This window comes from Phaseolus vulgaris, chromosome 6 (genome assembly GCF_051622355.1).
Source record: "Phaseolus vulgaris cultivar YP4 chromosome 6, ASM5162235v1, whole genome shotgun sequence".
Classification (NCBI taxonomy): Eukaryota; Viridiplantae; Streptophyta; class Magnoliopsida; order Fabales; family Fabaceae; genus Phaseolus; species Phaseolus vulgaris.
This window is the reverse complement of record NC_143503.1, coordinates 25,046,988-25,074,331: the sequence shown is the minus strand read 5'-3', so window position 1 is coordinate 25,074,331 and position 27,344 is coordinate 25,046,988. Positions and strand designations below refer to the sequence as shown.

General features: G+C 30.7%; 4 protein-coding genes and 1 non-coding gene across 6 annotated transcripts; 3 read left to right on the top strand and 2 right to left on the bottom strand.

Moving 5' to 3' along the window:
• Positions 1 to 364: 364 nt before the first annotated feature.
• On the bottom strand, positions 365 to 4,505 carry TAF15B (TBP-associated factor 15B). 2 transcript variants are annotated; one of them, XR_011084445.2, is made up of 7 exons: positions 4,056 to 4,505; positions 3,844 to 3,970; positions 2,956 to 3,712; positions 2,522 to 2,672; positions 2,310 to 2,391; positions 1,874 to 2,078; positions 365 to 1,755 (listed from the first exon to the last, which is right to left on the bottom strand). XR_011084445.2 is itself a non-coding variant. In XM_068639229.2 (6 exons), exons 1-6 carry the CDS (start codon positions 4,378 to 4,380, stop codon positions 1,967 to 1,969), a joined length of 1,554 nt encoding a protein of 517 aa, XP_068495330.2. In that variant the 5' UTR covers positions 4,381 to 4,484; the 3' UTR covers positions 365 to 1,966. The 2 variants fall into 2 exon arrangements, 1 of the variants encoding a protein (XP_068495330.2); XM_068639229.2 differs by having other exon boundaries at positions 365 to 2,078; positions 4,056 to 4,484.
• An 880-nt stretch (positions 4,506 to 5,385) lies between these two features.
• On the bottom strand, positions 5,386 to 9,382 carry LOC137831517 (O-Glycosyl hydrolases family 17 protein). The gene is made up of 2 exons (XM_068639227.2): positions 8,755 to 9,382; positions 5,386 to 6,637 (listed from the first exon to the last, which is right to left on the bottom strand). Exons 1-2 carry the CDS (start codon positions 9,099 to 9,101, stop codon positions 5,530 to 5,532), a joined length of 1,455 nt encoding a protein of 484 aa, XP_068495328.2. The 5' UTR covers positions 9,102 to 9,382; the 3' UTR covers positions 5,386 to 5,529.
• A 1,859-nt stretch (positions 9,383 to 11,241) lies between these two features.
• LOC137831518 (putative lipid phosphate phosphatase 4) lies at positions 11,242 to 15,157 on the top strand. Its single transcript, XM_068639228.2, has 8 exons — positions 11,242 to 11,400; positions 12,182 to 12,389; positions 12,677 to 12,764; positions 12,861 to 12,970; positions 13,346 to 13,439; positions 13,607 to 13,795; positions 13,884 to 13,943; positions 14,874 to 15,157. The coding sequence occupies exons 2-8, from the start codon at positions 12,198 to 12,200 to the stop codon at positions 15,005 to 15,007; spliced, it is 867 nt and encodes a 288-aa protein (XP_068495329.1). The 5' UTR covers positions 11,242 to 11,400; positions 12,182 to 12,197; the 3' UTR covers positions 15,008 to 15,157.
• A 4,240-nt stretch (positions 15,158 to 19,397) lies between these two features.
• On the top strand, positions 19,398 to 21,378 carry LOC137831516 (Thioredoxin superfamily protein). The gene is made up of 5 exons (XM_068639226.2): positions 19,398 to 19,908; positions 19,973 to 20,038; positions 20,268 to 20,408; positions 20,771 to 20,863; positions 21,069 to 21,378. The coding sequence occupies exons 1-5, from the start codon at positions 19,645 to 19,647 to the stop codon at positions 21,276 to 21,278; spliced, it is 774 nt and encodes a 257-aa protein (XP_068495327.2). The 5' UTR covers positions 19,398 to 19,644; the 3' UTR covers positions 21,279 to 21,378.
• A 5,646-nt stretch (positions 21,379 to 27,024) lies between these two features.
• Positions 27,025 to 27,106, top strand: TRNAS-CGA (transfer RNA serine (anticodon CGA)). The gene has a single exon. It is a non-coding gene; the product is annotated as a tRNA-Ser (tRNA).
• The last annotated feature ends 238 nt before the right edge of the window (positions 27,107 to 27,344 follow it).

The following is a 27,344-nucleotide window of genomic DNA, read 5'->3' as shown; positions in this document are numbered from 1 at the left end:
CGAATGTTTACAAAAACATAATCATCAAGTGCTGCTACAGAATGCATTGCGGCATTAAAAAAATCGATTTATCCTCTCAAATCTCCTCTTTCTGCAAATGCAGTACGAAAATGACAAGATTTTAGTGAAAATTAAAAAAAATAAGGTCAGACTCCAGGATTTGATAAAAGATCTAAGTTATTTGGCACAATATCAATGTCGATGAAATTGTCAATAAAATATTACAAAGCCCGTGAATACTTCAAAAAACAGAAAACCCAAAACTCGAAATAACGGTCAGAAAGGCAGTGGTATTTAAATAACTGGTGAAGCAAATGTTTATCCCATGAACCATCTAGAAGAATGAACAGGTTTAAACAAGTACTCAACAGAAGAATCTAAGGACCCATCAGATTATATAAACTCTAAAGCTATCACAATCTAAAGTAGGGGTCAAATTACATTTGAATTTTACAGCATCTGTGGGTAAGGAGCTAAATGAACAAGCACGGTTAAGAAGCAACGATACTTGTCACAAAGAACAGCTCCAGGGAAGAAAGTTCTGCTCGCAAGTACCGAATATGCAAAAGCCACCGGATATAGATGTGTGAACATTATTAAAACACACTCGCAGTGCAACTGTACTAATTTTATCATATAAAAGGAGAAACAAACTTGAATTGCAGAGAATAAGCGGCAGAGGAATGCAACTGAGAAGTGCGAACTCCAATAGCTAGCTTGCCAAAAGCAACACATGCGTATTATGAAGTCCAAAAGATACTTGACTTCCCTATTGGCTATTCGGTACATTACAGTTACAAACGGAGCTAACTCCAGTGCAAAATTCCAGAAAATACAAAATAAAAATGCAAACCATAAGAAAGCTAAAAGGGATTCAAGACTAAACACGAATGGATTCTACATTACATACATCAGATAAAGTATATATGCAAGAGTTCCTTTTCACATCTATAAGCTTTTTTAATACAGCTTCATGATATACTTTATCATATAAGAATATATGGAACTATTTCATCTAATTAATATCCAAAAAAGATTAAAAAACACTTGAATATTGTAATGTTTAACTAGTTCGATTTTATCCATAAAAAAAGTAACAGCGTTGCTACTATACGCCATGAAGCATAGAAAAATGTCATCAAAATATGAAACTTCTATTATGGAGCTTGCATATAGCATTCCTGTTGCTATATGCCATACTACTGCTTTCTGCCTCAAGAGTGGTTTTTCAACACTTCAAATGAAAACAATTTTAGAGTAAAATGCTCTCTTTTCAGTGTTAAAAAATAGCTCAAAGGCTTAGCTTTACCTAGAGTTGCTTGGAAGTTAATTTTGAAGAGTTAAACAAAAGCTTTTCAAAAGTAGCATGTAAAAAAAATAAAAAATAGATGACTTCATAAGGTCTAACGATCAAACAGACCACGATAGTATAACTCATGATAGATTGACTACAAAAGCCTTCAATTAATTGATTTACTTCTCTCCATACAAAAAACCAATTTAACTTGAAACATTGTGATTATGATTTATTGATTTATGGAACCATCACTAACATTAAACATTGTATTAATTAATGCCAACACCTGCTTGTACCAGATGCCACATGGGATGAGCTAGGACTGCAAGCATTTATCCACATAATGACACAAGGAATTTCCAAGCAAGTATTAGGCACATTTACATGAAAGCGGCACTCACCTGAAATATTCAACACCTACCTTAGCAGCAAGCAATTGGGAGATTATCCACTTGCCTCTATAAAAACATTCACATGATTAAATTAATCCCTGGCTAAATTCAAAACCCACCAGCTAGACAATTGAAACAAAAAAGGAGCGGAAGAGGTATTGCTCAAAGTAAGTGAACAACCTACCTCTTTGCTTCCAGTTCAAGAAACCAGCCAACTGAAATAATTAAACCCTCAGCCCACAATTCATAGTACATAAAACGCTCAATGTCCAAGCTCTTAGTACGGACGAGAACGATTTCCATAATGATCACGCCTATCAGGCCCAGAGCCACCTCCATCTCTATAGTTGTCTCTTCGTCTATCTCCACCATAGCCACCCCTATTGCCCCTATAGAACAACAATTAATTATTCAATATTCACTTTCAGAAGAGAAATATTTTTTTGAAAAAGGAAACATTCAAACACAATGATCAGTTGCCTAATAAATATATATAGCATATAATTGCTAAATGTACAGAACAATTCCCAAAATAATTTATCAACCAAACAATTACATAAAAAAAATAGTTGACAAATATTCTTATAGAAGTGAGAAATAATTCAGCCTGTAATGCATACCCTTGGTTATACGCAGGTGGAGCTCTTGGTGCAGATTTTTCAGCCATTGCAACACTGATTTTGTAACCCCTCAAATCATAATCTGAAATGAAATATTCATTATTAATGTCTCTTTATAAAAGAAACACCATATACATACATATACATATATGTATATGTATATATAAAATAAATGGAAAGAAAAAAAATGAGGAAATTGTTCAATGAAGTACTATTGTAAAAACCGCCAGCTGAATGTGCTGCGGAAGGGTCTTCATAAGCAAGGCAAGCATCTCCCTTGTTATTTCCATTCTCATCTGTGTAAATCTTAATGTTCCAAGGCCACTGATCTTTGTAGCCCCTCTTCTGCTTTATCCTTCCAACCTAAACAGTTAAAACATACAACAATATTACTGACACATTAAGCCTCTTTTAAGGAATAATCAGGAAAAATAATATTTTTCCCCACCACAAGATAGATTTCTTCTATTATACATGATTGCTAATATAACCCATAAAAATGCTTATACATAAAAAATACATGAGTTTCAGGTGAAAGAGGCATTGGATTCGATTATATAAAAGATTCATCCAACAAAATTCACAATATGATGCTCTAAAGCTAAAGCTTGTGAAAAACTCCAACGTAAAAAGAGCAGAATATTACTTGTCCAATGCCTCCAAAAAGTTCCCTCAATTCTTCAACGGACACATCTGGTGGAAGGTTTGAGATGTAGATTCTAGAGTTGTCGCATGTGTCATCACAATTGTCATCACACTGCTTCACTGCAGCTGGGGGCTCAGCGGGAGACCCACCAAATCCACCTCGATTACCAGCCCCGTAACTATTGTCATACCCAGACGGCGGCCCAGATCTACCACCACTCCGTCCATCACCTTGATTATCACCCCCATAACCACCAGCGTTACCGCCATATGATGGAGGATATGAATTAGGTCCGCCAGTATAACTTGCAGGTGGAGGAACTGCATCAGTTCCATAACTTGCATTCCCACCATAAGAATTGTAAGTGGGTGGTAAGCTTCCACCAGCACTACCATAAGATTGGGCATTAGGAGCAGGAACTTGACCGTAGCTACCATCTTCTCTACCTTGATTACCTCTATATGAACCACCTCTACCATCATTACTACCACCCCTTCCACTATTATAGTCATTACCTCTCCCACCATCATAGTTACCAGATCGACCCCCTCCACTGTTATAGTCATTACCTCTCCCTCCATCATAGTTCCCAGATCTTCCCCCTCGATTGTTACCAAACCCCCCACCCCCACCGCCTCTACTAAAACCACCCCCGCCACCACCACTGCCACCACGTTCATTAGAACTATTCGGATTAGGACAAGGAGCACCGCATTTGTTACATTCAACTCTTCTGGCAAAGTTCAAATTCCCACAACTACAAATAATGGCAATTTCGAATTAAATAAAGAAACAAAGGAATCAACAGCAGTAAATTCTCTCAGCTTCATGTAAATAAAAAGAGAAATAGTTTCAAGCGCAAAATTTAAAAACTAAGAAACTACATACCTTTGGTTAGGGCAACGCCAGTCTCCATCTCTACCGCTGCCGCCTCGGCCCCCGCCGCCGCCGCCGCGACCGCCACCTCGACCGCCACGATCACCACCTTGATATCCGCCACCACCTCCACCACCACCTGCAGAATTTCACATCAAATATGAACACGATACGGCAAAAATAAACTAACAGCTAAAACGATAGAAAAACAACAAAAAGTAAACCTCGAGCGCCATATCCACCACTGAAACCTCCACCTCCCCGGCTACCTTGACCACCGCCTCTTCCTCCATAGCCTCCGCCATCGTTTCCACCGTAGCCGCTCCTTCCTCCATAACCTCCACCATCGTTACCACCATATCCGCCGCCGTTTCCACTGCTTTTCGCTCCGTAACCTCCACCGCCATCGGTACCACCATATCCTCCAGCAGCACCGCCCCCTCCATAAGTCCCAGCTCCATAACTACCACCACTGGAAGCGTATCCGCCGCTGGCTCCATATGACGGTGGCGCAGAGCCGCCGCCGTCTTGACCGTATGCTCCAGACATGATCCGATCTAGGGTTCCTTGGGACCGCGAAAGAAGAAAAATCAGTGAGATTTTTTGGCAACAAGTATGTGAAGTGATGTAAAGAAACCACTGTGAAATAAAATGGGCCAAGTATTGAAGGCCTCAAGCCTCTTTCACAAGGTATCGGCCCGCGTATCTTAACAATTTATTTATTTACAAGAGATATAAACTATTTTAAATTAGTTATATTCTTTTGGTAAAAAATTCTGTTGTTTTTTGCAAAAGTAATAAACAGTATATTAAATATTTTTCTAAAATCATCCTTTTTATTTTTAAGATCAAGACAAATGAGTAAATAGATATATAAAAAACAAACGAGTAATTAATTAGAAAGATAAAGAATATGTTAGGAAATTACGTAATATTTTTTTAGAATTTAAAATACTGATTATATTCATTAATATCATAAATAAACCTAACAAGGAATGGAGAAAGTTGTCCCAAAGCTAATGTTTGCTTTCATGTTAGATTCTCATAAATCACGTTAAAATATTGTTTGGAAGTTATTTAAATAATTTTTTACATTGAAGAAGTTATTGAATTTTTTATTTTAAATAGAAATCTTAAACAAAAACTCAATGCCAAATTCTTTTATAATAAAAAGAACAATACAAGATTAACATCATTTCAAAATTAATTTGATAAAAAAATCAATTCAATTCAAAATCAGCATTAAGTCATTCAAGCTTCTTATCAGTTCGGTCTTGTAACAGAAGATGAAATACTATTCCTAAATTAATTATTTTATAAAATTTATTTACTAACAAAAACGGAATAAAAATAACATATTTAACATTGTAAATATATGAAGACTCTAAATCATTAAATATATGTAGTTACTTTAAAAATAAAAATTATCATTTTTTCAATATATTTGTATTCATATTGATCATATTGAATGAACATAATTGTAAATCATGTTCTGGAAATAGTAATCTCATATCAGCTACATGCAATTGATTATTCAGAAACGTATGCAATGAGTAAAAAAGAAAAGTGGCATCCTTCATATTAAACCTGCATGTGTAAATTAAAGAAAATGTGCTAACCATCTTAATTCAACAATATACATCTGCAACAAAATTACAGCAGGCAGGGATGCAAAAATGATCCTCTTCTTTACCTATGTCAAACCACCAAAGCCGCAGCAGAGAGGGTTGTAACAAGCAAAATCAGCCACTGGAAATTACACAGCCTGTGAAATTCTGCATGAGAGATGCGAATCTCAATAGGAAACCTGCAATGATCCATGGATGGATCAACAGTTGTGATCAAACCTAGACCTCCAAAGTCACAGCTTTCAGCTCTCTGATCATGCTGCTGATAGTAACTATTAAAAGCATATGATATGTTACTAGGCCAACTCATATTAAAGCAAGATCCACCAGGAGATAGTGCAGTGCAATCAGCATTTGCACAAGCCTCTAAAGCACTGGCAGTTGCATTTGACAGGTCTTTATTGTTGTTCACAACACACCACTTGGAAGAGAGATACTCAACATTTTGAGCATTCACTAGGCTGCTTGAACCTTGGCCAAGATCCACATGGTACTTTGCTTGGCCGTCAAAAGTGAACAAACCCCAATGCCTTTCAAAGTTTCCAGAAGCAATGCTCCTTTGATCTTCATCAAGAAGGCTCAAAATGTATGTTTCAAGTGGTGGCTTATGTGGCCTAAGTGGGGTCCCTAAGTTACTATGAAGGTGGTTTATGAGGCCTTTTATGAAGGTTTCAGCAAGGTTTGAGCTTGCACTGGCAGCCCCATCGGTTGGCCAACCAATCTTTGCCACAACAATGTCCATATTAGGATATCCCGCTGATGATAATGCAGTAACCACTGTATCATAGCTCAAGTCAAAGCTGTTTTTGTAAGTTTTATGGTTAAAATTATGAGGGTGTGCAGTTTCTCTGAAGAGGGAAAAATCCAGTGAAATGTTTTTGCTTTCAAGGTGGGTTATGAACGGAGAAATGGTCACAAAGAAAGGTGATCCAAGCTTACCAAGAAACATGAGGAGCTCAGTCATGGTTTTGTTGAGATCAGGCCTGACATGCACTTCAGAGGACATGTTAAATCCTGTCTCAAAACTGTCAAAGCTGCAGGGAACCACAACTTTCACTTTGCTGTCCAATTTTGCTTTCTTTAAAGCTGCTTGAATGTTCATAGCAGCTCCAATTAGGAAGGGATGAAATTGTTCACCGTAGCTTTTATGAAAAGGCTCATGACCAACTGCAACATATCTGCAAAAGTCATATTTAGAGCCATACGAAGAGGAAACCACATGCAGAACTCATTTTATTTCAACTTTGAGTTCAATTCAATAAAATAGATCCAACATTGAAGCTCAGTGGCCCTACCTTTCTCTAATAGTCAGTTTCCATTTCTGTTAGCTGATTAAATCCAAACCAAGATAGGATGAGACAATATAGTTATTCCAGCTTCCCCCAAAGTGAATTTCTTAAAATACATTGTTCCCTAGAACAAGAAGGGGGCTTTTTTTAACCACTACACCGGTACTGTTATCAAGTGGTGAGCATTCTATTACGTGATTCCATTTTACCTTCTAAAACATTCCACTAATATTATTGTGGCCAATGGAAGGTAGAATATGCTTGTTCTACAACTACAAGGTAACAAGCATAGAGAATAGAATGTGATCTTCGATTGCCTTCTTAGAAACAAAGCACAATCCATGAAAGTGTTTCACAAAAGCTTGAAGATTAATTGGAAAGCACAACCATTACAACAGGTGTTTCACAAAACCATGGAGGACAATTCGAATCAGGTCAACTTCTGGGAGGGAACTTATGAAAAAGCTGAGATACATGAGTTAATTTAACTTCCATATAAGAATTTTGTTTCATGGTGTTGAAAATTTCACACCGACTACAGATAAAGATACATCATAGTATATAAATGAATGCAAACATCACCTTATGAACCAGTTTTATAAAGTTGAATTAGACTAAACTACGTATTTGAAAATTTGAAAATTATTAAAGCATAGAAGGAACTAGATACTACAGCACCAGCATTCTCAGGGTCTGCAGTACCATTATATAGGCAAGTTTGCAAACTAGCTTTTCATTCTCAATGACACAGAATGAAAAGAAAGTGTTATTTGGCAGAAAATAAATGAAACGAAAAAAAATAAATTAAAAAAACATGTGGGCCCCGCACAAAATAAGCTCCTCTCTCAAATGCAAGGAAATGAGACAAAATTATGATTGTGCATTTATTATCCCAACTTACCCTCATGTGCTACTTGTGCAACTGGCAAAATGACTACTCCAACATTCAATCCAGTGATGTTCTTGTGTGCAAACTGAGTATGTTTATTGGCATAATTGATTAGCATAACCAACTATGCTTACAAGCATAAGCATAATCTGATGTGCTGTCAAACATTACAGATTATGTTTGCAAGCGTAATCAATTATGTTCAAGCGTTATGCTACAAGTATGATCTGTTTTAATTTTTAAAAAGAAAATTTTATTATTATTGTTTTGAAAAAGTAAGCATTGTTGGAAGAGTAACAAGTATTTTTATTCAAAATATATTTCTCTTCTTTTCTCTTCTCTCTACCCAAACTATCATACAATTTTTTTTCTCTTGATTCAAACATACTCCATTTCTTACCCATTACTTTTTTTTTCTTTTTTACCCGCTTACTTCCTCTCCCTCTATCAAACAAGGGTTAATGTCAAAATCCCACACTAAGAGTATCCATTTGAGGTCAAAATAAGATGCAATTTTTTGTGTGCACATCACTAACTGCTGTACTGTCTTCTGCACACACAAAGCAGTGCAACGTATCATAGTTACACCTGTTATTATTTGCTTAAATGGACTACCAAGACAGCTTTGACAGTTTGCTTCTAGGATCCCAGTATATACTTGAAGTGGAAATATATCTGGAAGTGAAGGCCAAATGTATAGTGAACCAAGAAATTGGCATTAACAAAAGCAGCAAATTCAAGGAAATTGGTATTATCCTGATTTCTTCCTGGTATATAGTCTCAATGGTCCAAGTACAGATTATGGCATCCTGTAGTTACTTATTTCCATTTCCTTTAAGCTGTGAGCCTATGACAATCCACTTATGTTTTATAAATAAAAATATGCAGCTTAAAACCTATGGAATTCTTCAATAATATAAAAACCTATCTTATGCAAACTGTAATCGTTGTTTCACTCTTCCTGATGCCTCATCAATGGGCAGAATAACAAACACGGAATCGAAACCCCCCCTTTAGAATGTCCATGATCATCAATCAATTAAAAATAAAACAATAATATGAAGAATAACAAAAGAAAGCAGTAGTAAGAAAAGGGGCAAGAAATAATCTGACTCACTCAATTCGAGTTACACTGCCACCACTAGGCATGTAGCGGGTAACATTATCATGGACCCAACTATCCGCAGCTTTCTTAGAAGAGTTCAAGCTTCTGAGCATAGTGTTGGGAATGCCCACAGTAACGGCAATGTTGGAGCCTGACAGAGACTGAAGAACATCAGAGTTGGCATCAAAGAGCTTAACTTTATTGATGTTGTTGGACTTCAAGAGCTTCACCACCTTGAGAGGTGGAAGAGGGTGAGAAGCCAGGGTGCCCCAGTTCACCCCAACAGCTCCAACCACACAGCCCATGGTGGAAGTGGTGATGAGGAAGGTCAATAGGAGGAGACAAGAAATGGGAGGCATTTGGGTGGGTCTGAGTTGTGATGTTTGAGGAAGCTGGAATAGGAGTAAAAATGCAATCTTTTTGGCTCGGGGTTTCAACTTTCAAGCTCTGAAACGCAAGTCTTTCTCTTGTTTCGATGTTTAGTTCTTTTTTTTTGGTTTAGTTTAAAAAATTCCGGGGGCTAGTATCCGGGTATGAATGGTGATTGGTGAGAGTAGGTGCTGAGTGAAGTGGTGAAGACAGCATTTATTTAATGTGTGGTGTCAGTGGTATGAACTAGTCTGAGGCCCATGGTTATTATGGTACGAAAGTACAGGACAGTGGAACATATATGCTCATGCTTTTCTTGTTGTTTTTTATATTATTATGTTGTCTAATTTTGTGTCTTTATCCATCTGTATTGGGGTGTGTAAAAAGAAACAAAGAAAAACATCTGTGTTGGGACAATTGCAAAGTCTCAAGGCCCACTAGACATGACTTTAAAGGTTCAATTAATTATTTAATTTCTTTATTTGTTTTCATTTTTTTATTTTAGTTACTATATTAATTTTTTATATTTTAGCTTTTATACAATTGTTTTATATATTTTCATCTTTATATATCTATTTAGTTTCATTTTTATCTGATAACAGTGACTAAAACGTAAAAAGGAGGAAAACAATTATTTTATAAGGCCAAGGTAAAAAATAAATTTAATGATTGAACTTAGATACTTCTATTTTTATATTTTTAGAAGAACTTGTGAATAGGTACATTATAACAAAATGGTATCTGAGACAAGCGTAAACAAACCTTAATATATATAGTTATGAGAATGGTAAGTAATTCATATGTATTAAGGAAATATGCCTTAAAAACTAGCATGTAATTTTGAAATAGGATTTCTTAAAAAGTGGTTCAAAAATTGTTGATTCTCATGTTATTAAATCACACAACGATGAAGGAGAAGAACAAATAATTAATGAACCCAAGGTTAACAATAAATTTGTAGTAGAACAATCACAAAAAATAACATTAAGAAGATCTCAAAGGAAAAATAAATATGTTATTTCGAATGATTGTGCACTTTATCTACAAAAGTCAGAAAATGACTTAGGCTTGATAATGATTCAGTTTCATTTTCAGAAGTCATCAATGGTGATAACTATGTGGTCAGATGCCATGAAAAATGAACTTAAATCAATGTCAAAAAATGATGTATGTGACCTTATGAAATTGCTAAAAGGATGCAAGACTTGGATGTAAACGAGTCTTTAAGACTAAACATGACTCTCGTGGCAATATTGAAAGTTATAAAGCTCGACTTATAGCCAAAGGTTTTACTCGAAGGGATGACATTGACTATAAGGAAATATTTTATATTACTTGTAAGAAAGATTCCTTCAAAATTATCATGACATTAGTAACTCATTATGATCCTGAGTTACATCAGATGGATGTTAAAACTGTTTTCTTGAACGAGAATTTAGAAGAGGATGTTTATATGGACCAAGTAGTGGGGTTCATTGAAGAAGGAAATGAACACATGGTGTGTAAACTTAAGAAATAAATATATAGACTTAAACAATCATCTAAGCAATGGTATCTTAAGTTCAGTGATATTATTATGATGTCATTTGGATCTAAGGAAAACATTGTTTATAGGTGTATATATCTAAAAGTCGGTGGGAACAAATTTATATTTTTGATTTTGTATGTTGATGTCTTAATTAACTACGAAAAAAAAATTATATATGCAATCTTATTTTTATTTATCTTCACTTTAGAAAGTGTAATTAAAATTTTCTATATTTTAAATGTTAAATCGTATATACAATATAATTAACAATAGTTTAAAAAAATATATATATAATAAATTCATAACCAGCTAAGCCAAATCCCATTTATAAATAGTTGGCCTTTTTTTCCCTACAGAATCGTTGGTTTTTTTAAGCGTACTAAATTCGATTTTATTCTTAGTTTTGTGTATGCAAAAGTTTGATTAACAGATACAAAATTGATTTAAGTTAGTGATCTTTATAACTCGAAAGAAATTATTTTTTAACATTTGGTCAGAAAAATCTTCAAGCACACAGAATTGAGAAAGAAAATACAAATACATAATTGAGATTAATAACAAATAATAACAGCATTTACACACTAATTTTAGATCTGAAGATGCAATTCTTCCTCAAATCATTCATCAAACTCTGATAATTTTTCTGAAGTTTTTCTCATGACACATAGCTTTTATGTTGGACACTGGGTGTGCGGTCTGCAGAACGCACGTCCTCGTCTTTGCGTATCTCTTTCTCCAAATATTTATGCTTAAAGCTGAAGGTTCATTTTTCATTTCCTATTTGATCTTCATATTCATTTGGTTTTTCTCTTCAGATTATGTCTCAGTTTTTAATATGTATATAAAAGTTTTCTGGTTTCAGTTTTCTTGTTGTTGCATTATTTTTTTATCTGTGGCATATATATTTGACATAATTATCTGTTTTCTATACCTTAGATATTACTTGATTTTGCCAGAGGAGGGATGAATATATACTTATACATATATATCCTCGTTATGCCCCTTAATGAATTTGAATCTTATTCTGTTTATAACTTATACAAGAGTTCAAGATCCTTATAGGAACAAATCAAGTTATCAGACTAAGATTGAAGTAAGATGCATAATAATACAGTGAAGGATGAATGTGTTTCTTAGTCATATCATTTCTGCTTCTTAATATTCAAACTTTCAGTTAAGAGTTAGTACTGATCTCTGATCAGAAACTTTGTTGTTGCATGAGTTCATGAAGTGAAATTTGAATTCTAAACAAAAATGATTAAAATGATTTAAGGAACTGTGCTTTAAGTTTTGTGTTGTTTTATAATCTTATTAAACCTTCAGTTTCCAGTTTGTTACCCTGCCACTTGTTAAGACATTTGTTACTTTGCCATGGCTATTCTGAACTATCAATTGCAGGTAGTGACAGTTTCTTAAAGATTGAATGGTTCTTAAGCCTTTTACTGATTGTTGTGGAGGACTAAGATCACATATTAAACATTAGTGATTATACTATTAGGCCAAAATAAATGAATATAAAGTGACTGAGTTTTTCTTTTGTAGCCATACTTGGAAAAAAATGACTTTTCAATCTCCAGGAAGCAAGTTGGCACTAACTCACAAGCATGATTGGCTGATTCTTGTGCTTCTTGCTGTTATTGACGGACTCTTGAATTTGGTAGAACCATTTCATCGCTATGTTGGGGAACACATGATGGAAAATCTTATGTTCCCATTCAAAAAAGATACCATACCCATGTGGGGTGTCCCTGTACGTACCTGCTGCCAATAATCCCTCAAAGAGGAGTGTTGGAACATAGAAACACATTCTTTAACATATTATTTTATCTTTTTGGTTAAAATTCATTGAAAACTACTAAAAACAGGAGAGGGGTTCAACAGATTTATAGAAAATTACAAAAACCATGTCATTTTTGATAAATTTCAATAAAAAAAAAATGTATGCTCAAAAGGGTGTGTTCATAGGCTTTCTATATATGAAGATACATCCTATTTATACCTTATAGCATAAACTTACATCATTCTTTCCTGTAACAGATCCTCTCTATTCTTGTGCCCATTATTATCTTTCTTGCGTTTTACTGTTCCAGAAGGGATATCTATGATTTACACCATGCGATATTAGGTATTCTCTTGTGTTCTTTCAGCATGTTTCTGTTTCATGACTCTTGACTTTTATGCCTTTTGTCCCTTCACTCCTTTGTATCTAACTGGAATGTAGGTATCTTGTTTTCTAGCTTAATCACTGGAGTCATCACTGATTCCATTAAAGATGCTGTTGGTAGACCACGACCAAACTTCTTCCACCGCTGTTTCCCTGACAAAATACCTGTGTGTTTGTTATCCTTCTTGTTCTCAGTATTTGGTAAACTTTAAGGTCTTCTTGAGACAATGTCATTTGTTTTCATTTCATGTTCAAGAATAGTTATAAAGTAATCTCACATTGTTTTGACTTTTCAAAAGATATGCATATGTTGTAAAAGTGAGAATAAGATTTTTGTTGTTTTCAATGTTTGCTATAAACAAAGAAAAAACATTGTGCATTTTTTGTAGTTATTTGGGAATGCAGGAAATAAAAACCAAGAAATTTTCTCTCAAACCAAGTACACCCTTAGTCATTCCTTCAATCCTTAAAATATTCTTGTCTATGACTTTTTCTGCCTGATACTGATTGTTTAGTTATGCTTTGTGAATTGGGTCATGCAGGTGTATGACAGTGAAACTGGTGATGTTCTTTGTACTGGGATTAAGGCAGTTATAAAGGAAGGATACAAAAGTTTTCCAAGTGGGCATACTTCATGTAAGTAGTAGAATATCTATTTAAAACATATTGGTTAGATAGAGTAACTTTTTTCTATAAATACTTTTAGAAGAAAATATCAAAATCAAACAAAATAAAACTAGCTTCAGAAGAGTTTTGTTTCATAAAAGTGCTTATGAAAAAGTTTGTTCAATAAATAAATGCAGGGTCCTTTGCTGGTCTTGGTTTTCTTTCATGGTATTTATCAGGGAAAATTAGAGTGTTTGATCGTAGAGGCCATATTGGAAAACTATGCCTAGTCTTGCTTCCTTTACTTATTGCAGCTCTTGTGGGAATTACTAGAGTTGATGATTACTGGCATCATTGGACTGATGTGTTTGCTGGAGGCATCATAGGTTGCTTCCTAGTTACAACATTTATTTTATTTGAACTTCATTTCTGCAAATAATGTCTGATAACTCCATTTGATTGTTGTTGCTTCAGGACTTGTAGTGTCTTCAATCTGCTATTTGCTACTCTTTCCCCTGCCTACTAAACCACATGGTATGTATTCGTGTTCTTCATTATTCCATCTTTGAATTAGGCCTCCACTTGCATGTACCACATGAATTCATGAAAGTCACGTACTGAATTTCAATGTTTGGACTTCATTTTTATCTTTAATCTTCATTAGAGAGTTCCACATTTCCATGTAATATTTTTACTCTATTAGGAGGAAGTGGACACTCTCAAATATGAGTGAGACAACTCCTTTAGTAATTTGTGAAGTAAAAGGAATATAATGTATGGATATCCAAAATGTCAAATAATATAGGTAGAATAAAATTTTGAAGAATACTAATATATCTGGAAAAAAATATTATTTTACTGAAATATGATTCCATTTCACGAGATTGAATAATTTTAAAATTGTATTGTGACATATCACAGTTGTAAACTGGTGTATTTCATTGTTGAGTGGTAACCCAGTCAGCAGTTATGTCATTAACGACATCTACCATTTTATTAGAGTCCGTCATAGTCACTATTGATTCTACTACTTTTATTAGTCAATCTCTTGGCTAAGGGTATAGCTCTTGCAAGAGTGAAGAATGATAAGTAAAGTTTCATTAGTAAGTCAGACGTCTCGTCTATCTACCATTTTATTAGAGTCCGTCACACTCACTATTGATTCTACTACTTTCTTTTATTAGTCAATCTATTGGCTAATGGTATAGCCCTTGCAAGAATGAAGAATGATAAGTAAAGTTTCATTAGTAAGTCGGACGTCTCGTCTTTCCAACTTTACTACAATAGAAAGACGGGATAATCATAGGATATCTTGATCAGTAATTTTTTAATTTTAAAATTTGAAATTTAGGTATCGAGAAAACACTAATAAACAATGTTTTACCATAGATAAAAATCATAGATAATCTAAATTGGACATCAATGTATGGTTTCTTGACTTTCATTTTTCTTGCAAACATGTAGGTTGGGCACCTCATGCTTTCTTTCATATGTTGGGAGAAGAGACATCTTCTCATGGAGGAAGCCAAGCTCCACATGAATCAAAGATAGATGAGTTCCCCCTACAATTAATGGAAAGTGGAACAAGATTTAGGTGATGGCTGATTTCTTTTGCCAAATAATAATAAGAGCAGATTGTGCTATGATTCTTTGACAAAATGAATAGTCAGTTTTTAAACTTTGGACAGTGAATTTTATATCCAAGTGTACATCTAAATGCCACCATTCATTTAATATTGCAGCTTCCTTAGGTCGAACTATGTATAAATATTTTCCAAAATGAAAGATCAACTTAAGTTTTTTACAATGACAAATTTATAATAATTGGTTAAGCAATTATTTGTTTGGATATACTAGTTAGTGGTGGGAAATAGGACTGTTTGAATCATGGTGTGTGAGTGTGTAGTGGGATCGAACTGAATATTTCAAATAAGTGTTATTAAATATTTTATAAAATTTCACATTATCGAAGATGTTAGTAAGTGTTTCTTCTTGAATTTGCAAAGAGGAATAGAATTGTTTTCAAATCAATGATCTTATCCATTGTGTTTACTTTATGTAAAAATATTATCTGTCATTTTTAAATATTTGTGCATTTACGGTTTCTGTGCAATAATTAAAGCATACCACTAAATAATATCAATTGTAGAAAATATAGTATTATTTTATTAAGCTATTTAAATTGAATTGTTAATCAAATTATCCCCTTTATCATCTTATTTAGTTCAAACACTAGGATAAAAAAAGTAATAACAAATAAAACTAACAATAATAATTTTTAATTCTTGAAATAAAGGATATAAATCATAAAGCAAATAAATTTTATTGTAAACTATGATACAAACACAAAAATTATATATTCATCTAGTTTTTTTTATTAAATTGTGATGACAATTTACTACGAAAAGATGGTCTTTTTTTACTTTTAAACTATAATTATATTTAACATTCACCTAGGTTGTGTTTGGAGTGGAAAGTGAATTTAAGATGGTAAAAAGAAAAAGTGTAAAATAAATATCCACATGTTTATTCTATGTTTACAAGGAAAATTCAATTGTCGAAGAGATTCGTCCAAAATCATATATCAAAGATCTCTTGACACTTGAACTGAAGTTGTTTCTTTCATCAATTTCCTAACAAAAGAACATTTCAATTTTGACTCAGCTATATCTGCCTTGTACGGAATGCACGTCAATTATAAATTTGTGCAAAAAACTATATACTGTCTAGGAAGATAAGCATTGTCAATTATTAAGGAAGTTGTGAAGAGAAAGGACCAAAGATCGAAGTTGCATTAAATGCAACAATCATGTTAAAGCTTGTTAGATCCATAATGGGCATGCATAAAAGCTAAAGATGCCCAACTACCTAGAAGAGTGAACTCAATCATTGTATACGTCGAACGATGTTATCCTCCATAGAGAACAAGATGGTCCGAACTATGAGAAAAATTCTAAACATTATATTGCTCATCAGACACACTCTTCCCTAGTCATCAGACCCAATGATTAGTAGATCATTGAAATAACAAACCTTCATATCTAGTTAGGAGTGACTTAAAGAATACTCCTTAACATGGTCAGTCAGGAGTGGTTGCAATCCGAAAGAATATTTTGTTAGCTAGGGTGGATAGGCGTTAAGAATACTCAAGGCCAACTAGGAGTGCATTGAGGAAAGAATACTCAAGGGTTAACTAAGAGTGTCTATGAGCCCAAAGAATATTCAAGGGTTAGTTAGGAGTGACTATCTATCTATCTCTATAAATATATTAAAATTTTAAAAGAAAAGAATCACATGTATGATCTTGGGTAAATTTCCTATATCTAGACCATTTACACATTTATTTCCCTATCTAGCACCTTTTTGTTTTTATTTTTCTATCTAGCACTCTTTTGTTTTTATTTCCCTATCTAACACCCTTTTATTTTTTATTTCCATATCTAGCACCATTTCAAAAATAAATAATAAATTTTTTTTTATAATTTTAATTTTGAATGCATTAAAAAATAAATATTTTTAATGTTTAAAATAGTTAGAAATATAATTAATGAATAAATAAATGATTTTTTACAAAATAAAAAAAAAGTAATAAATTTTAAATGTTTAGTTTAAAATTGTTTTTTTAAGAATGAATAAAATAAAAAATTAAACCCTACAACAACATAAAAGTTGAATATATAAACATAAATTAGTATTTATTTTTATTATTATTGATTATGTAATCATGTAATTTTTAAGTAAAAAATACAGGACAAAATCATAAAAAAACCAAAGTAAATTAGTATTAATTAATAGTGGACACACAAATAATATTGAAGTGTCTACCTTAAATGCAAAATCCTAAAAAAAAAACTAATGCAAATGTTACACTTAATGCTTAAAAATGAGAAGAAAAAAATGCAAAAATAAATAAGTCTAGAAAATAAAAACAGTAACAATAAAATAAAAACAAAATAAATAAAGAATGGCAGAAAAAAAATAACTAAAAACATAAAAGATATAAAATAAAGGCAAAACAAAATAAGATAAAGATAAAAGATATAAAAAAATCCAAATAAGATAAATATAAGAGATATAAGACGATACTAAATAAGTATATGTTGATCATAAAAAGGAAAATAAATGAAAGATGATCATTCATTTAATATTTTCTTCAATGGTACATTAAATAGTTTGTGCAAAATAAAATATAATTAATGATGAGAAGTGCACAATCCAGTAATGTTGATCAAAAAAAAAAATGTTGGGACAGATTCTTTATGTGTGTTTGACAATATGAACATTTTTTGTTCGATCATGTTGTTCTCTTGTCTCCATATCAGTCCTTATTCAACTTGGTTTTTTTATAATTATGTCTTATCTTTTACTTGAAATTAACATTATTACATCATAAATAATAATAAAAATAAATACTAATTTATGTTTATAGATTCAACTTTTATGTTGTTGTAGGATTTAATTTTTTATTCTCTTCATTCTTAAAAAAAATAATTTTAAATTAAACATTTTAAATCTATTACTTTTTTATTTTTATTTTGTAAAAACTCATTTCTTTATTCATTAATTATATTTTTAACTATTTTAAACATTAAAAATATTTATTTTTTAATGCATTCAAAATTAAAATTATCAAAAAAATTTAATTTATTATTTATTTATTTATTTTTGAGATGGTGCTAGATATGGAAATAAAAAATAAAAGGGTGGTAGATAGGAAAATAAAAACAAAAGGGTACTAGATAGAGAAATAAAAACAAAAATGTGCTAAATAGGGAAATAAAAGTGTAAATGGTACTAAATAGAAAATTTACCCGTATGATCTTAGTAATTATTTTTTTAATAAACAATAATTTTATATAATCTACTGTTAGATTTCAATAAAAACCATCATAAAAAAAATAAAATTTAAAATATATATACATAAAATTTGGGTTGAGTGATATACTCGTACAATTATAATTCACTACTCAAACATCACTCTCATCATCCATTTTACCAACTTTATTCATTCAATATTACCCACTCACCCAACCCAACTCAACTCTATCGAACAATACATCCAAATTTTCTTTTGGTTTGAATTTCTTCAGTTATAGTAGAGCAACTTTTATTTGTCGATGCCAAATCAAAGATGTGAAAAAATTGATCTTCATGCAAATTTAATGAAAGAGTTGAATGCCATATAAAATATAAAAAAACAAAAAAGCTCGCAGAACATTAAAGTTTTATATAAGTGTTTACCCTCATTTAATATATATTTTCAGTCTATATATACAAAAAAAAATAAAAAATCACAACCCAAAAAGTACATATCTCAAAACAAATAGTGTTAAAAGTGACGACTTCGTACATATTTTAAAACAAATAGTTAAAAGTGACGACCTAATTTTTTTTTAAAATAAAGTTTCACTTTGGACGACTTTAACTTTTTTTTACTTAATTAATTTTTATATATTTATAAATTAAGTCTTTTAATAAAAATTCTAAAGTAAATTGTTTAATTATAAGAGTGTTATTCATATATTTCATTATAAGAAAATCACTAAAAAATACCAATTTTTAAATATCAAAATGATGAATTGTAATAATAACTAAATTAGAGATATTTTAAAAAATAAAAAAAATTCGTTTTTAAAATAATTTTTATTATTGTTAAATAGTTTTTAAATTGATATTTAATTAGTTACAAAAGTTTTAATTATCAATTATTTAAATTTTAAATTTGATAGAAAAATTTTAATTACGAAATTATTTAATAATAATATAAATTAATTTTTGATTTCATGATTTTATTGTAATATTTTAATAATATTAGGTATTTTTTTTTAAATGTAGTTACCATCATTAACCTCATCTAAGGACTAAAGTTCATCCCCGATTGTGGGAAGACCAAATTTAAAATCCAAAAATTAATAAAAATACAAGGGAAACTGAAATCGTTACTTTAGATAATTATTTATTAAAATGACATATTATATGGGAAAACATACGAACTCGTGGCAATTTTGTGATCGTAAGAAACTGTAGGTGCTGAATCGATTTTGGCAGATGGCAAACATGCAAGTAAAGGAGAATACAACCAAAGAAAATTAATTCACTTTTTTCTTCTTCTGTTGATATATATGAATTTGGATTGATCGATTTGGAGAAATAATATTAAATGAATGTAACATAACTCTAAAATAAACATCTTCGTTTCACAGTCACTTCTTCAATTTCTGTTTCAGTTTCAGCCATGGTTTCTCGTTCCACCACCCTCTTTCTTTCTCTACTCCTGTACCTCTTTTTCTTCGCCTTCTTCTCGCAATCTGAATCTGAATCTGACACTCCCAAAGTCTCATTAGAATTGTACTATGAAAGTTTGTGCCCATACAGCGCCAACTTCATCGTCAATCACCTTCCCAAAATCTTCACCCCCGAATTCACCCCCATCGTTGACGTCAAATTGGTTCCTTGGGGCAATGCAAAACTTCGACCCAACGCCACCTTCAACTGCCAGGTACCCTTTTCACCCAATTTTATTTCTTTATTAACTATTTATTTATTTATTTATTTGATTGCAGCATGGACCAAATGAGTGCTTGCTGAATACAGTTGAAGCCTGTGCAATTGACACCTGGCCTGAACTGGTAACAATTTTTTTGCCCCTTTCCTTTTTTCCCCTTTTCATAGTCTATCGAATCAGAGCTTTAATTGGGGTTGGGAGTGCTGTGATAATTAGGGTTAGTTGAAAAACCAAAGGTGTAATCTTGTTGTGTGGGTTCAGTGTAACAGTGATTTGCTTTGCGTGTGTATCTGTGTTGAGGTTGAGAGTATTTATTGATGTAACTCAAGCTTCTTCTCTCTCTTTTTTCACAGAGCAAGCATTTTCCGTTCATCTACTGTGTTGAGGATTTGGTGTATCAGCGAAAGAGCAACGAGTGGAAATCTTGCTTCGAGACGCTGCATCTGGATTCCAAACCTATTGACCAGTGTTATAATAGTGAACATGGAAAACAGGTTGGTGTTTTTCTCTGATTTAGTGTTGTTCTTGGGCTAGTGTGAGTTTAATATGGGGAGTTTTATCCAAATAGGACTTTAATGCTTTTAAACAACCTTTCTCTTCTGTTATTGTTTTCAAGGAGCCTGAAAATTTTACTAGCGTTGCTAAGTGAAACAATCTTGTGGAAAGTTGGGAATTAGAAAATTTGAACAGATGCAGAGTTGGTGGAGACTAATATTGATAGTGATAGATAATTGAATCTCATTTCATGGTGCAATGATCCATATCAACTAGCTCTAGCTGGTTTTGTTATGTGAAGTTCGGATAGTGAGAACTGGTATTTGTTATGTCAAGTAACATTTTCCATCTTTATATGCAGCTGGAGCTACACTATGCAGCTGAAACAGATGCTTTGCAGCCTCCTCACGAGTATGTTCCATGGGTAGTTGTGGATGGAGAACCACTCTATGAGGTCAGTTTTGCAGTTTTATATGGGATGAAACACGTATCATTTTCAGTTTATGAACTTTTCACTGAGATATACCTCTAATTAACAAACAATTTATGACAATGAAATTTGTGCTTTACGTGAATGTAAGTTTGTGTAATATAATCAATGAAATTATAAATGTTCAGGAAATTCAACACTGCTTCCAAAATTTTGTGGTTGCTTGCAGGATTATGAAAACTTCTTAAGCTATATTTGTATGGCTTATAAAGGCACTGATATACCCAAAAGTTGCACCAAAGTATCATACCTTGCAGAAGTGAAATCAAAGCCTGAGCATTCAGTTTGCGACAAGGAAAGAGTAGATCCAACATGGCATAAATTGAGTTCAACCATATCGTCATGGTTGCACAAGATGAACCTTGGTGATATAATTTAGATGTGATGTGGCAATGCTGTGTGTAAAAGGAGTTTGTTCGTGTTATGTTGTGTTGACTGACACCTCAAAAAGTTATAAATAAGTGCAAAATTAGACTTAATAGTACACTTCCAATCCAAACATTACCATATTCACTATAACAGCGCGTTTGGTTCAACTTATCTATGGTAGCCGGGGAGGGAAAGGTGAGTTTTATGCATATTGGATCAGTTAATTTAACTGGATCATCTCATTTTTTAGCACGGTTGAACATGCTCTGGGTTGGATGCACAGTTAAATATGCTCTGGGTTGGATGTAAGTAATGAAGGAGAAAGGAGATAATTGATTATTCACATTGAACAAGTACACATAATTGATTATGCATACTTCTTTAAAGTTTAATCGATTATCCAAAATCTAATAATTGATTATGTGTGTATTTTTAAGTCATAATTCATTAGTTTTTTAAGTTTAATCAATTATTATCCAAAATCTAATAATTGATTATGTGTGTTTTTAAGTTATAACACTTCTCTTAAATGACGTATCGGTGTCGTTAAATGGCGTGTCGGTGTCGGATACTTGTATTGGACATCGACACTCGTATGACACTTGTAGGATACGTATCCGTGAAGTGTCCAATTCAAAAAGTATTTGTTGAATTTATGATAATTCTAGTATCTTTCTAGCATAAATTTAAAAAGAAAAAATAATTAATTTTTCAAAAAGTATTTGTTGAATTTATGATAATTCTAGTATGTTTCTAACATAAATTTTAAAAAAAATAATTAATTTTCTAAAACCTCAAAATTATTGTATAAATTTTTATTATGATTATAAAAATAATAAATAATTTTTTTTAAATCAGTCATCTTTTTGTTTCAAAAAATGATCAGGACATACCTGTGCATATAAATTTTTATTATCAATTTATATAATTCATAATTATATAATATATAGATTCGTGTCCCTCTGTTATACATTTTAAAGATTATACGTATATTTGTGTCCGTGTCATATCAGTGTCCGTATCATATTACATAGGTTGTGAAGTGCATAATCGATCTTGGATTATTTGGTTTATTTTTGAAGAATTGCTTTTGCAACATCAATTCTTTTGCAACATCGATTATGCTTTTGTGTTTCAACCAACACTTTTGTGTTTAATTTAGATCAAGTCATAGATTTAAATTCAAATTAAGTTCATAGTTCATCACAGATGTAATCTCACAATATTGGATACATGTTTACATTAACATGAGAGAGCAAATATAGCTAAAATTCTTATATAACATTTTATTAAAATTTACTTTTAATAACTTTTTATAATTAGATCATTTATATTTTTTTAACTAAAATATTTGATTAATAATATTTTAATTTAATGAGATTTCGTATATAAATAGGTAATATTTTTTTAATTAATTATAATATTATGTTTGATTAAAAAAAATTAATTATATTTATTATCAAATTATTTTTCAAACTTTTTTTTATAATTTTTAATATTACAATTCAATTTATATTTTTATGTAAAATTTCCATATTTTAATAATGATAAATAATTATTTTTTTCAAAAATAACTATTCAACGAAATAATTTATAAAATTTTAATTAACTCAAATTTATATAAAAATATATAATATTTTATTATTTAAATATTTTTAGATAATTTTTATAAATTTACATTTTAAAATTTTTAGAAAAAATAAAATTTTCTTACAATCATCACATCATTCACAAACTTCAATCTACAAATTTATTCTAAATACTTTAATCAAAACAACATCACATTTTTCACACTTTTTTCTTAAATTACTCTGCGTAATTCCTTACATATTTTTTCTCGTATCCAAACATATCATAACAATCTTTTCTAAAAAATATAAGAAAAACAGAAAAACAGAAAAAAATCTTTTCTTGAACAGTAAGATAAAACACACTTTTTCCAAATAATAAAGGAAAGAGATAGACAAAATAAAGAGTCTTTCTAAATAATAAAAGGAAAGGGAGAGAGAAAAATAAACACTTTTTTTCATGAATATAACACACTTAATTATATATAACCTATATAAAATACTGAATAGGATTTTATTTATAGACTTCTAAAATGGTTAAGAACACTGAGACGATATACATTATTTAAGAGTTTACCATAGTAGACATTCTAATGAGATGTACTAAGTACCAAATGCGTACATAAGACACGTGTAATCATCAGATGCCTTTTCATATTATTAGACTTAGTTATAAATATTAGATGATTATTTAGTCTTAATATAAGGAATATACATATGGTCTTCTATGATTAAAAGTTAAACTTTACAAAAAAAATATTTTAAATCATTAAAATGTTTTTTTTATCAATATTTATTCTAAAAAAATTAATTAACTCTAAGTAAAGTTTAAATTTAGATATTGAAAAGGACTTATTAAATATATATACAGGTTTATGTTTTTGAAGTTATTTTCGTTATCTTGATTATTTAATACCTAACAACATCGTACACTTATTGTATAGTTTATTTTATTGTATATCAGATGATATATATATGGTATATATGATGATAAATTAAGTGTATAATATTTTGATTATTATAATAAATAGTCATATAATCTTGTATGATACTTAATATTTTTATTATTTTGATTTTATCAAAGTTTTATTTATCTCTTCTTTATATAATATGTTCTTTATAGTAGATAAATTCACCTTTGATTGTAAAGTTTATTTTAAACAAATGTATTTAAACAATGTGAACTCATATTTATAAGTAGACTTTTTTGTATTCATATTCTTTATATGATGAACATCTACAAAATTCTTAATATACAAGTAGAACATTTACACAATATTATTCCATTTAGGTATTTCAAAACACGTTTTAAAGTCACTCAATAAACACATTTAAAATTTGTCATAAATCTAGTAATAACACTAATAACATGAGCCAAATATAATTTGCTACAAACCATCCATATATATTTATCCATACTCCATTAACATATAAAATAATCTTCATCCCCTCCTTTTTCTTCAGAACTAAAAGCATGGGAAATCGAGAGTTTTGTGTGATAGATCAAAGATATACTTGTTAGTTTAAATATACATCATAAATCTTTTAACAACCTTCTTCAAATAGTCTCATTTAAATAGATAAAACTTTTTCATCGTCTCAAATATCTATATATTCATTATAAGTATTCACCTCAAGAGACCAAGATCTTTCATTTCCAAACTTTAAGCTAAACTTTCTCTAGAGTCTTCTTGTTTCATCTTTTTCTTTTAATCAGCAATAAATAGCAATATAAATGGGAATACTTGTGGTACTCCAACCCACATACAAAAAGCCTAGTTCTTAGTCAAAATTTGTACATATACAACTTACTACAATACAAAAAATAAAGCAACAACATAACTCATGTCAATGATATAAGACATGACATCTCCACAAAGGTATGTTGGCTCCTTACTCCTTCCTAGCATCTGAGGTCTCTTATCCAAAATAGAACCCACCATAAAAGAGAAGGGGGATCGTTAACCATCAATGCAGTGATTTTAAACATTCATATATACTGAATATAATGATACTATTTTATTCTCTTTTTGAAATGAAAACATAACTAACAAAATGCACCTATCAAACCATGTCTTCCTTAAAAAATTATCAAACCTCTAGTACTCCAAAATATCAAACCTCTAAGAAAGTTTCATTATAATAAATTGTATCATTTATTATAAGTTTCACCTTAAATATTTTTTTCTCTACATCTATTTTTTTTTTCTTGAATATTCACTTGCATCCAATCAATCATGTCTTGATTTTTTATTTTTAATTATATTCACAAGTGTCCAAATATAATTATTTTTTGAAGATTCAAGAAATGCACAATTCATCAAATGAAACAAAATTTCGTTTAAGAATATTATCTGGTATATATCATTTAAAAGTTTACAATAGCAAACACTTCAATGATAAACATACTATATGTGTATATCAAACCCATGAAATCATTATACACACCACCCAATGTTGATCTTTCATGCTCTTCTTTAGACAATGTAACATAATATGAATATTTTGTTATTTGTTAAGAAGTGGGTTTTAAGCCTAACTCAACCTCATAAAACCGGCTCAATGAGGTGAGGTTTGCACCCACTTATATACTATGAAAGGCTCTAATCTCTAGTCGATGTGGGATTCCAACACACCTCTCACACCGAGGCTACCAACTCGTGCATGGAGATATATGTTATGGGTGGTCCGATAACGGCCTGATGGCGGGTGGCCTGATAAATCCAACAAATACTCGCTAGGATAGGCTCGAAAATGACTCTGATACCATGTTAAGAAAATGATAAAAAATGGTAAGAAGAAGAAATATTTCTTATTCTCTTATGTGTATATTACATCACTTCATGTATAGTAAATATATAGGGATTTTCTCCCCCCAAATTACAATCTAATTAGGTAGGATACTAATCATGAGATTCTATAATTATTAAATTAATTGCGCATATAATTGGGTACAATATCGTCAAATATGGCATACAATAATTGCATATAATTTGATAATTATTATTTCCTTAATATTATTACCTACGGAAAAATAATAACATATTTTAGAAATAGTCTATTTTTATTTATTCTATCCCTATTAAAAAAAATTATATTTTAAGGATATATTGAGACAATATAAAGAGAGAAAAACTATTCTTATTTTTAAAAATATTAAATACAAATTTGACCATTAAAATTAAAGAAAAAATATATTTAAATAAAATTAAAAATAATAGACTAAAAAAGGCAAGGACAAGCAATACGATGTTTATTTTTTTTATTAAAATAAAGTAACAAGATAAAGATTTAGTCTATTAAATATCCTACAACTTCTAAAAATAATAATAATATTGACTAGAGGATATAATCATAACATTTGCTTTTATTTATAAATAAATAAATTAAAATATCATCTATTGATTTTTTTTCCACTAATGAACATCATTTTATTCAATGCGGAGGCACAAGGTAAAAGGTCATTTTTTTTCTCAATTACATGTTTTGTAAACAATTTTATCAGTACAAATAAAAGTAGTAATACATTGTATTATTTTTTGCAAACTAAATAAGAGAGAGTGTGTTCTTCCTTATTATTATTTTTTATGTTTTTTAAAAATATATTCTATACTTTTACAAAGTAAAATAAAAAATTTAGAACATTTTGAAATGTGATCTAATATGTATCCACTGAACATATTGACAAGAAATTTCACCAACCTAATTATATTATATCATCATAATTAAAAATGTTTCTATGTAATAATAAAATATAGGTGACCATTTTTTGTTACTTTTTAAATATGTTTGATTTAACATATGATGAAAGAATAAATAAACCTAAGTTATAAAAAGTTTACCTAAAATCATTACACCTTATTTACCCTTTCTCTAAGTATTTGTTAAGAAATTCATTCTAACTAATTAACTTTAGAATATAAAAAGACGATATTTCAGGAGGAAATACAACTTTTAACCCAAAATAAAACTACACATGATTTAAGAATTTTGAAAAACTATAAAATTTTCCATCCATCAAATTTAATTGGTGTTGAAGAGAAAAACTGTAATTAATATTTTTATACACTTATGCAGAGGTGGCTGTTATGATATATGTATTTCTCATTTCTGATATCATTGTTCAACTTATTATGTTATAATTTAATATTCGTTAAATATAATAAGATGGAATTATAGAACAACAAGGTCGATATGTCCGAGTGGTTAAGGAGACAGACTCGAAATCTGTTGGGCTTTGCCTGCGCAGGTTCGAATCCTGCTGTCGACGTTTTTAAATTTTGGATATTTATGGTTTTTGTCGGCCCATAACCTAAGTAGATTCACGGCAAATTTTCTTTCTGCACTCCCATAAATATAAAAGTCATATTTTTTTCATAAAACATATCTTCGAGATTGTGTGTAACAAAATATAATATTCACTTTCATATTACAAAATTCAAAATCGACTTCCACTTTACTGTTTACTGTTTCAGATTGAGTATTCAATATATTTTTTATTTATTTCT

What these genes read in the sequence shown, in the direction of transcription:
- TAF15B (XM_068639229.2), bottom strand. Translation starts at nt 4,380, where the DNA reads ATGTCTGGAGCATACGGTCAAGACGGCGGCGGCTCTGCGCCACCGTCA. An exon ending in TTTTTGGAGGCATTGGACAA is followed by an intron (nt 2,673 to 2,955) that starts GTAATATTCTGC and finishes TTAACTGTTTAG; the next exon opens with GTTGGAAGGATAAAGCAGAA. An exon ending in AGCTGGCGGTTTTTACAATA is followed by an intron (nt 2,392 to 2,521) that starts GTACTTCATTGA and finishes ATTTCATTTCAG; the next exon opens with ATTATGATTTGAGGGGTTAC.
- LOC137831517 (XM_068639227.2), bottom strand. Translation starts at nt 9,101, where the DNA reads ATGCCTCCCATTTCTTGTCTCCTCCTATTGACCTTCCTCATCACCACT. An exon ending in GGCAGTGTAACTCGAATTGA is followed by an intron (nt 6,638 to 8,754) that starts GTGAGTCAGATT and finishes TGACTTTTGCAG; the next exon opens with ATATGTTGCAGTTGGTCATG.
- LOC137831518 (XM_068639228.2), top strand. Translation starts at nt 12,198, where the DNA reads ATGACTTTTCAATCTCCAGGAAGCAAGTTGGCACTAACTCACAAGCAT. An exon ending in TTTACACCATGCGATATTAG is followed by an intron (nt 12,765 to 12,860) that starts GTATTCTCTTGT and finishes ACTGGAATGTAG; the next exon opens with GTATCTTGTTTTCTAGCTTA. An exon ending in TCCAAGTGGGCATACTTCAT is followed by an intron (nt 13,440 to 13,606) that starts GTAAGTAGTAGA and finishes AAATAAATGCAG; the next exon opens with GGTCCTTTGCTGGTCTTGGT.
- LOC137831516 (XM_068639226.2), top strand. Translation starts at nt 19,645, where the DNA reads ATGGTTTCTCGTTCCACCACCCTCTTTCTTTCTCTACTCCTGTACCTC. An exon ending in TTGACACCTGGCCTGAACTG is followed by an intron (nt 20,039 to 20,267) that starts GTAACAATTTTT and finishes CTTTTTTCACAG; the next exon opens with AGCAAGCATTTTCCGTTCAT. An exon ending in ATAGTGAACATGGAAAACAG is followed by an intron (nt 20,409 to 20,770) that starts GTTGGTGTTTTT and finishes CTTTATATGCAG; the next exon opens with CTGGAGCTACACTATGCAGC.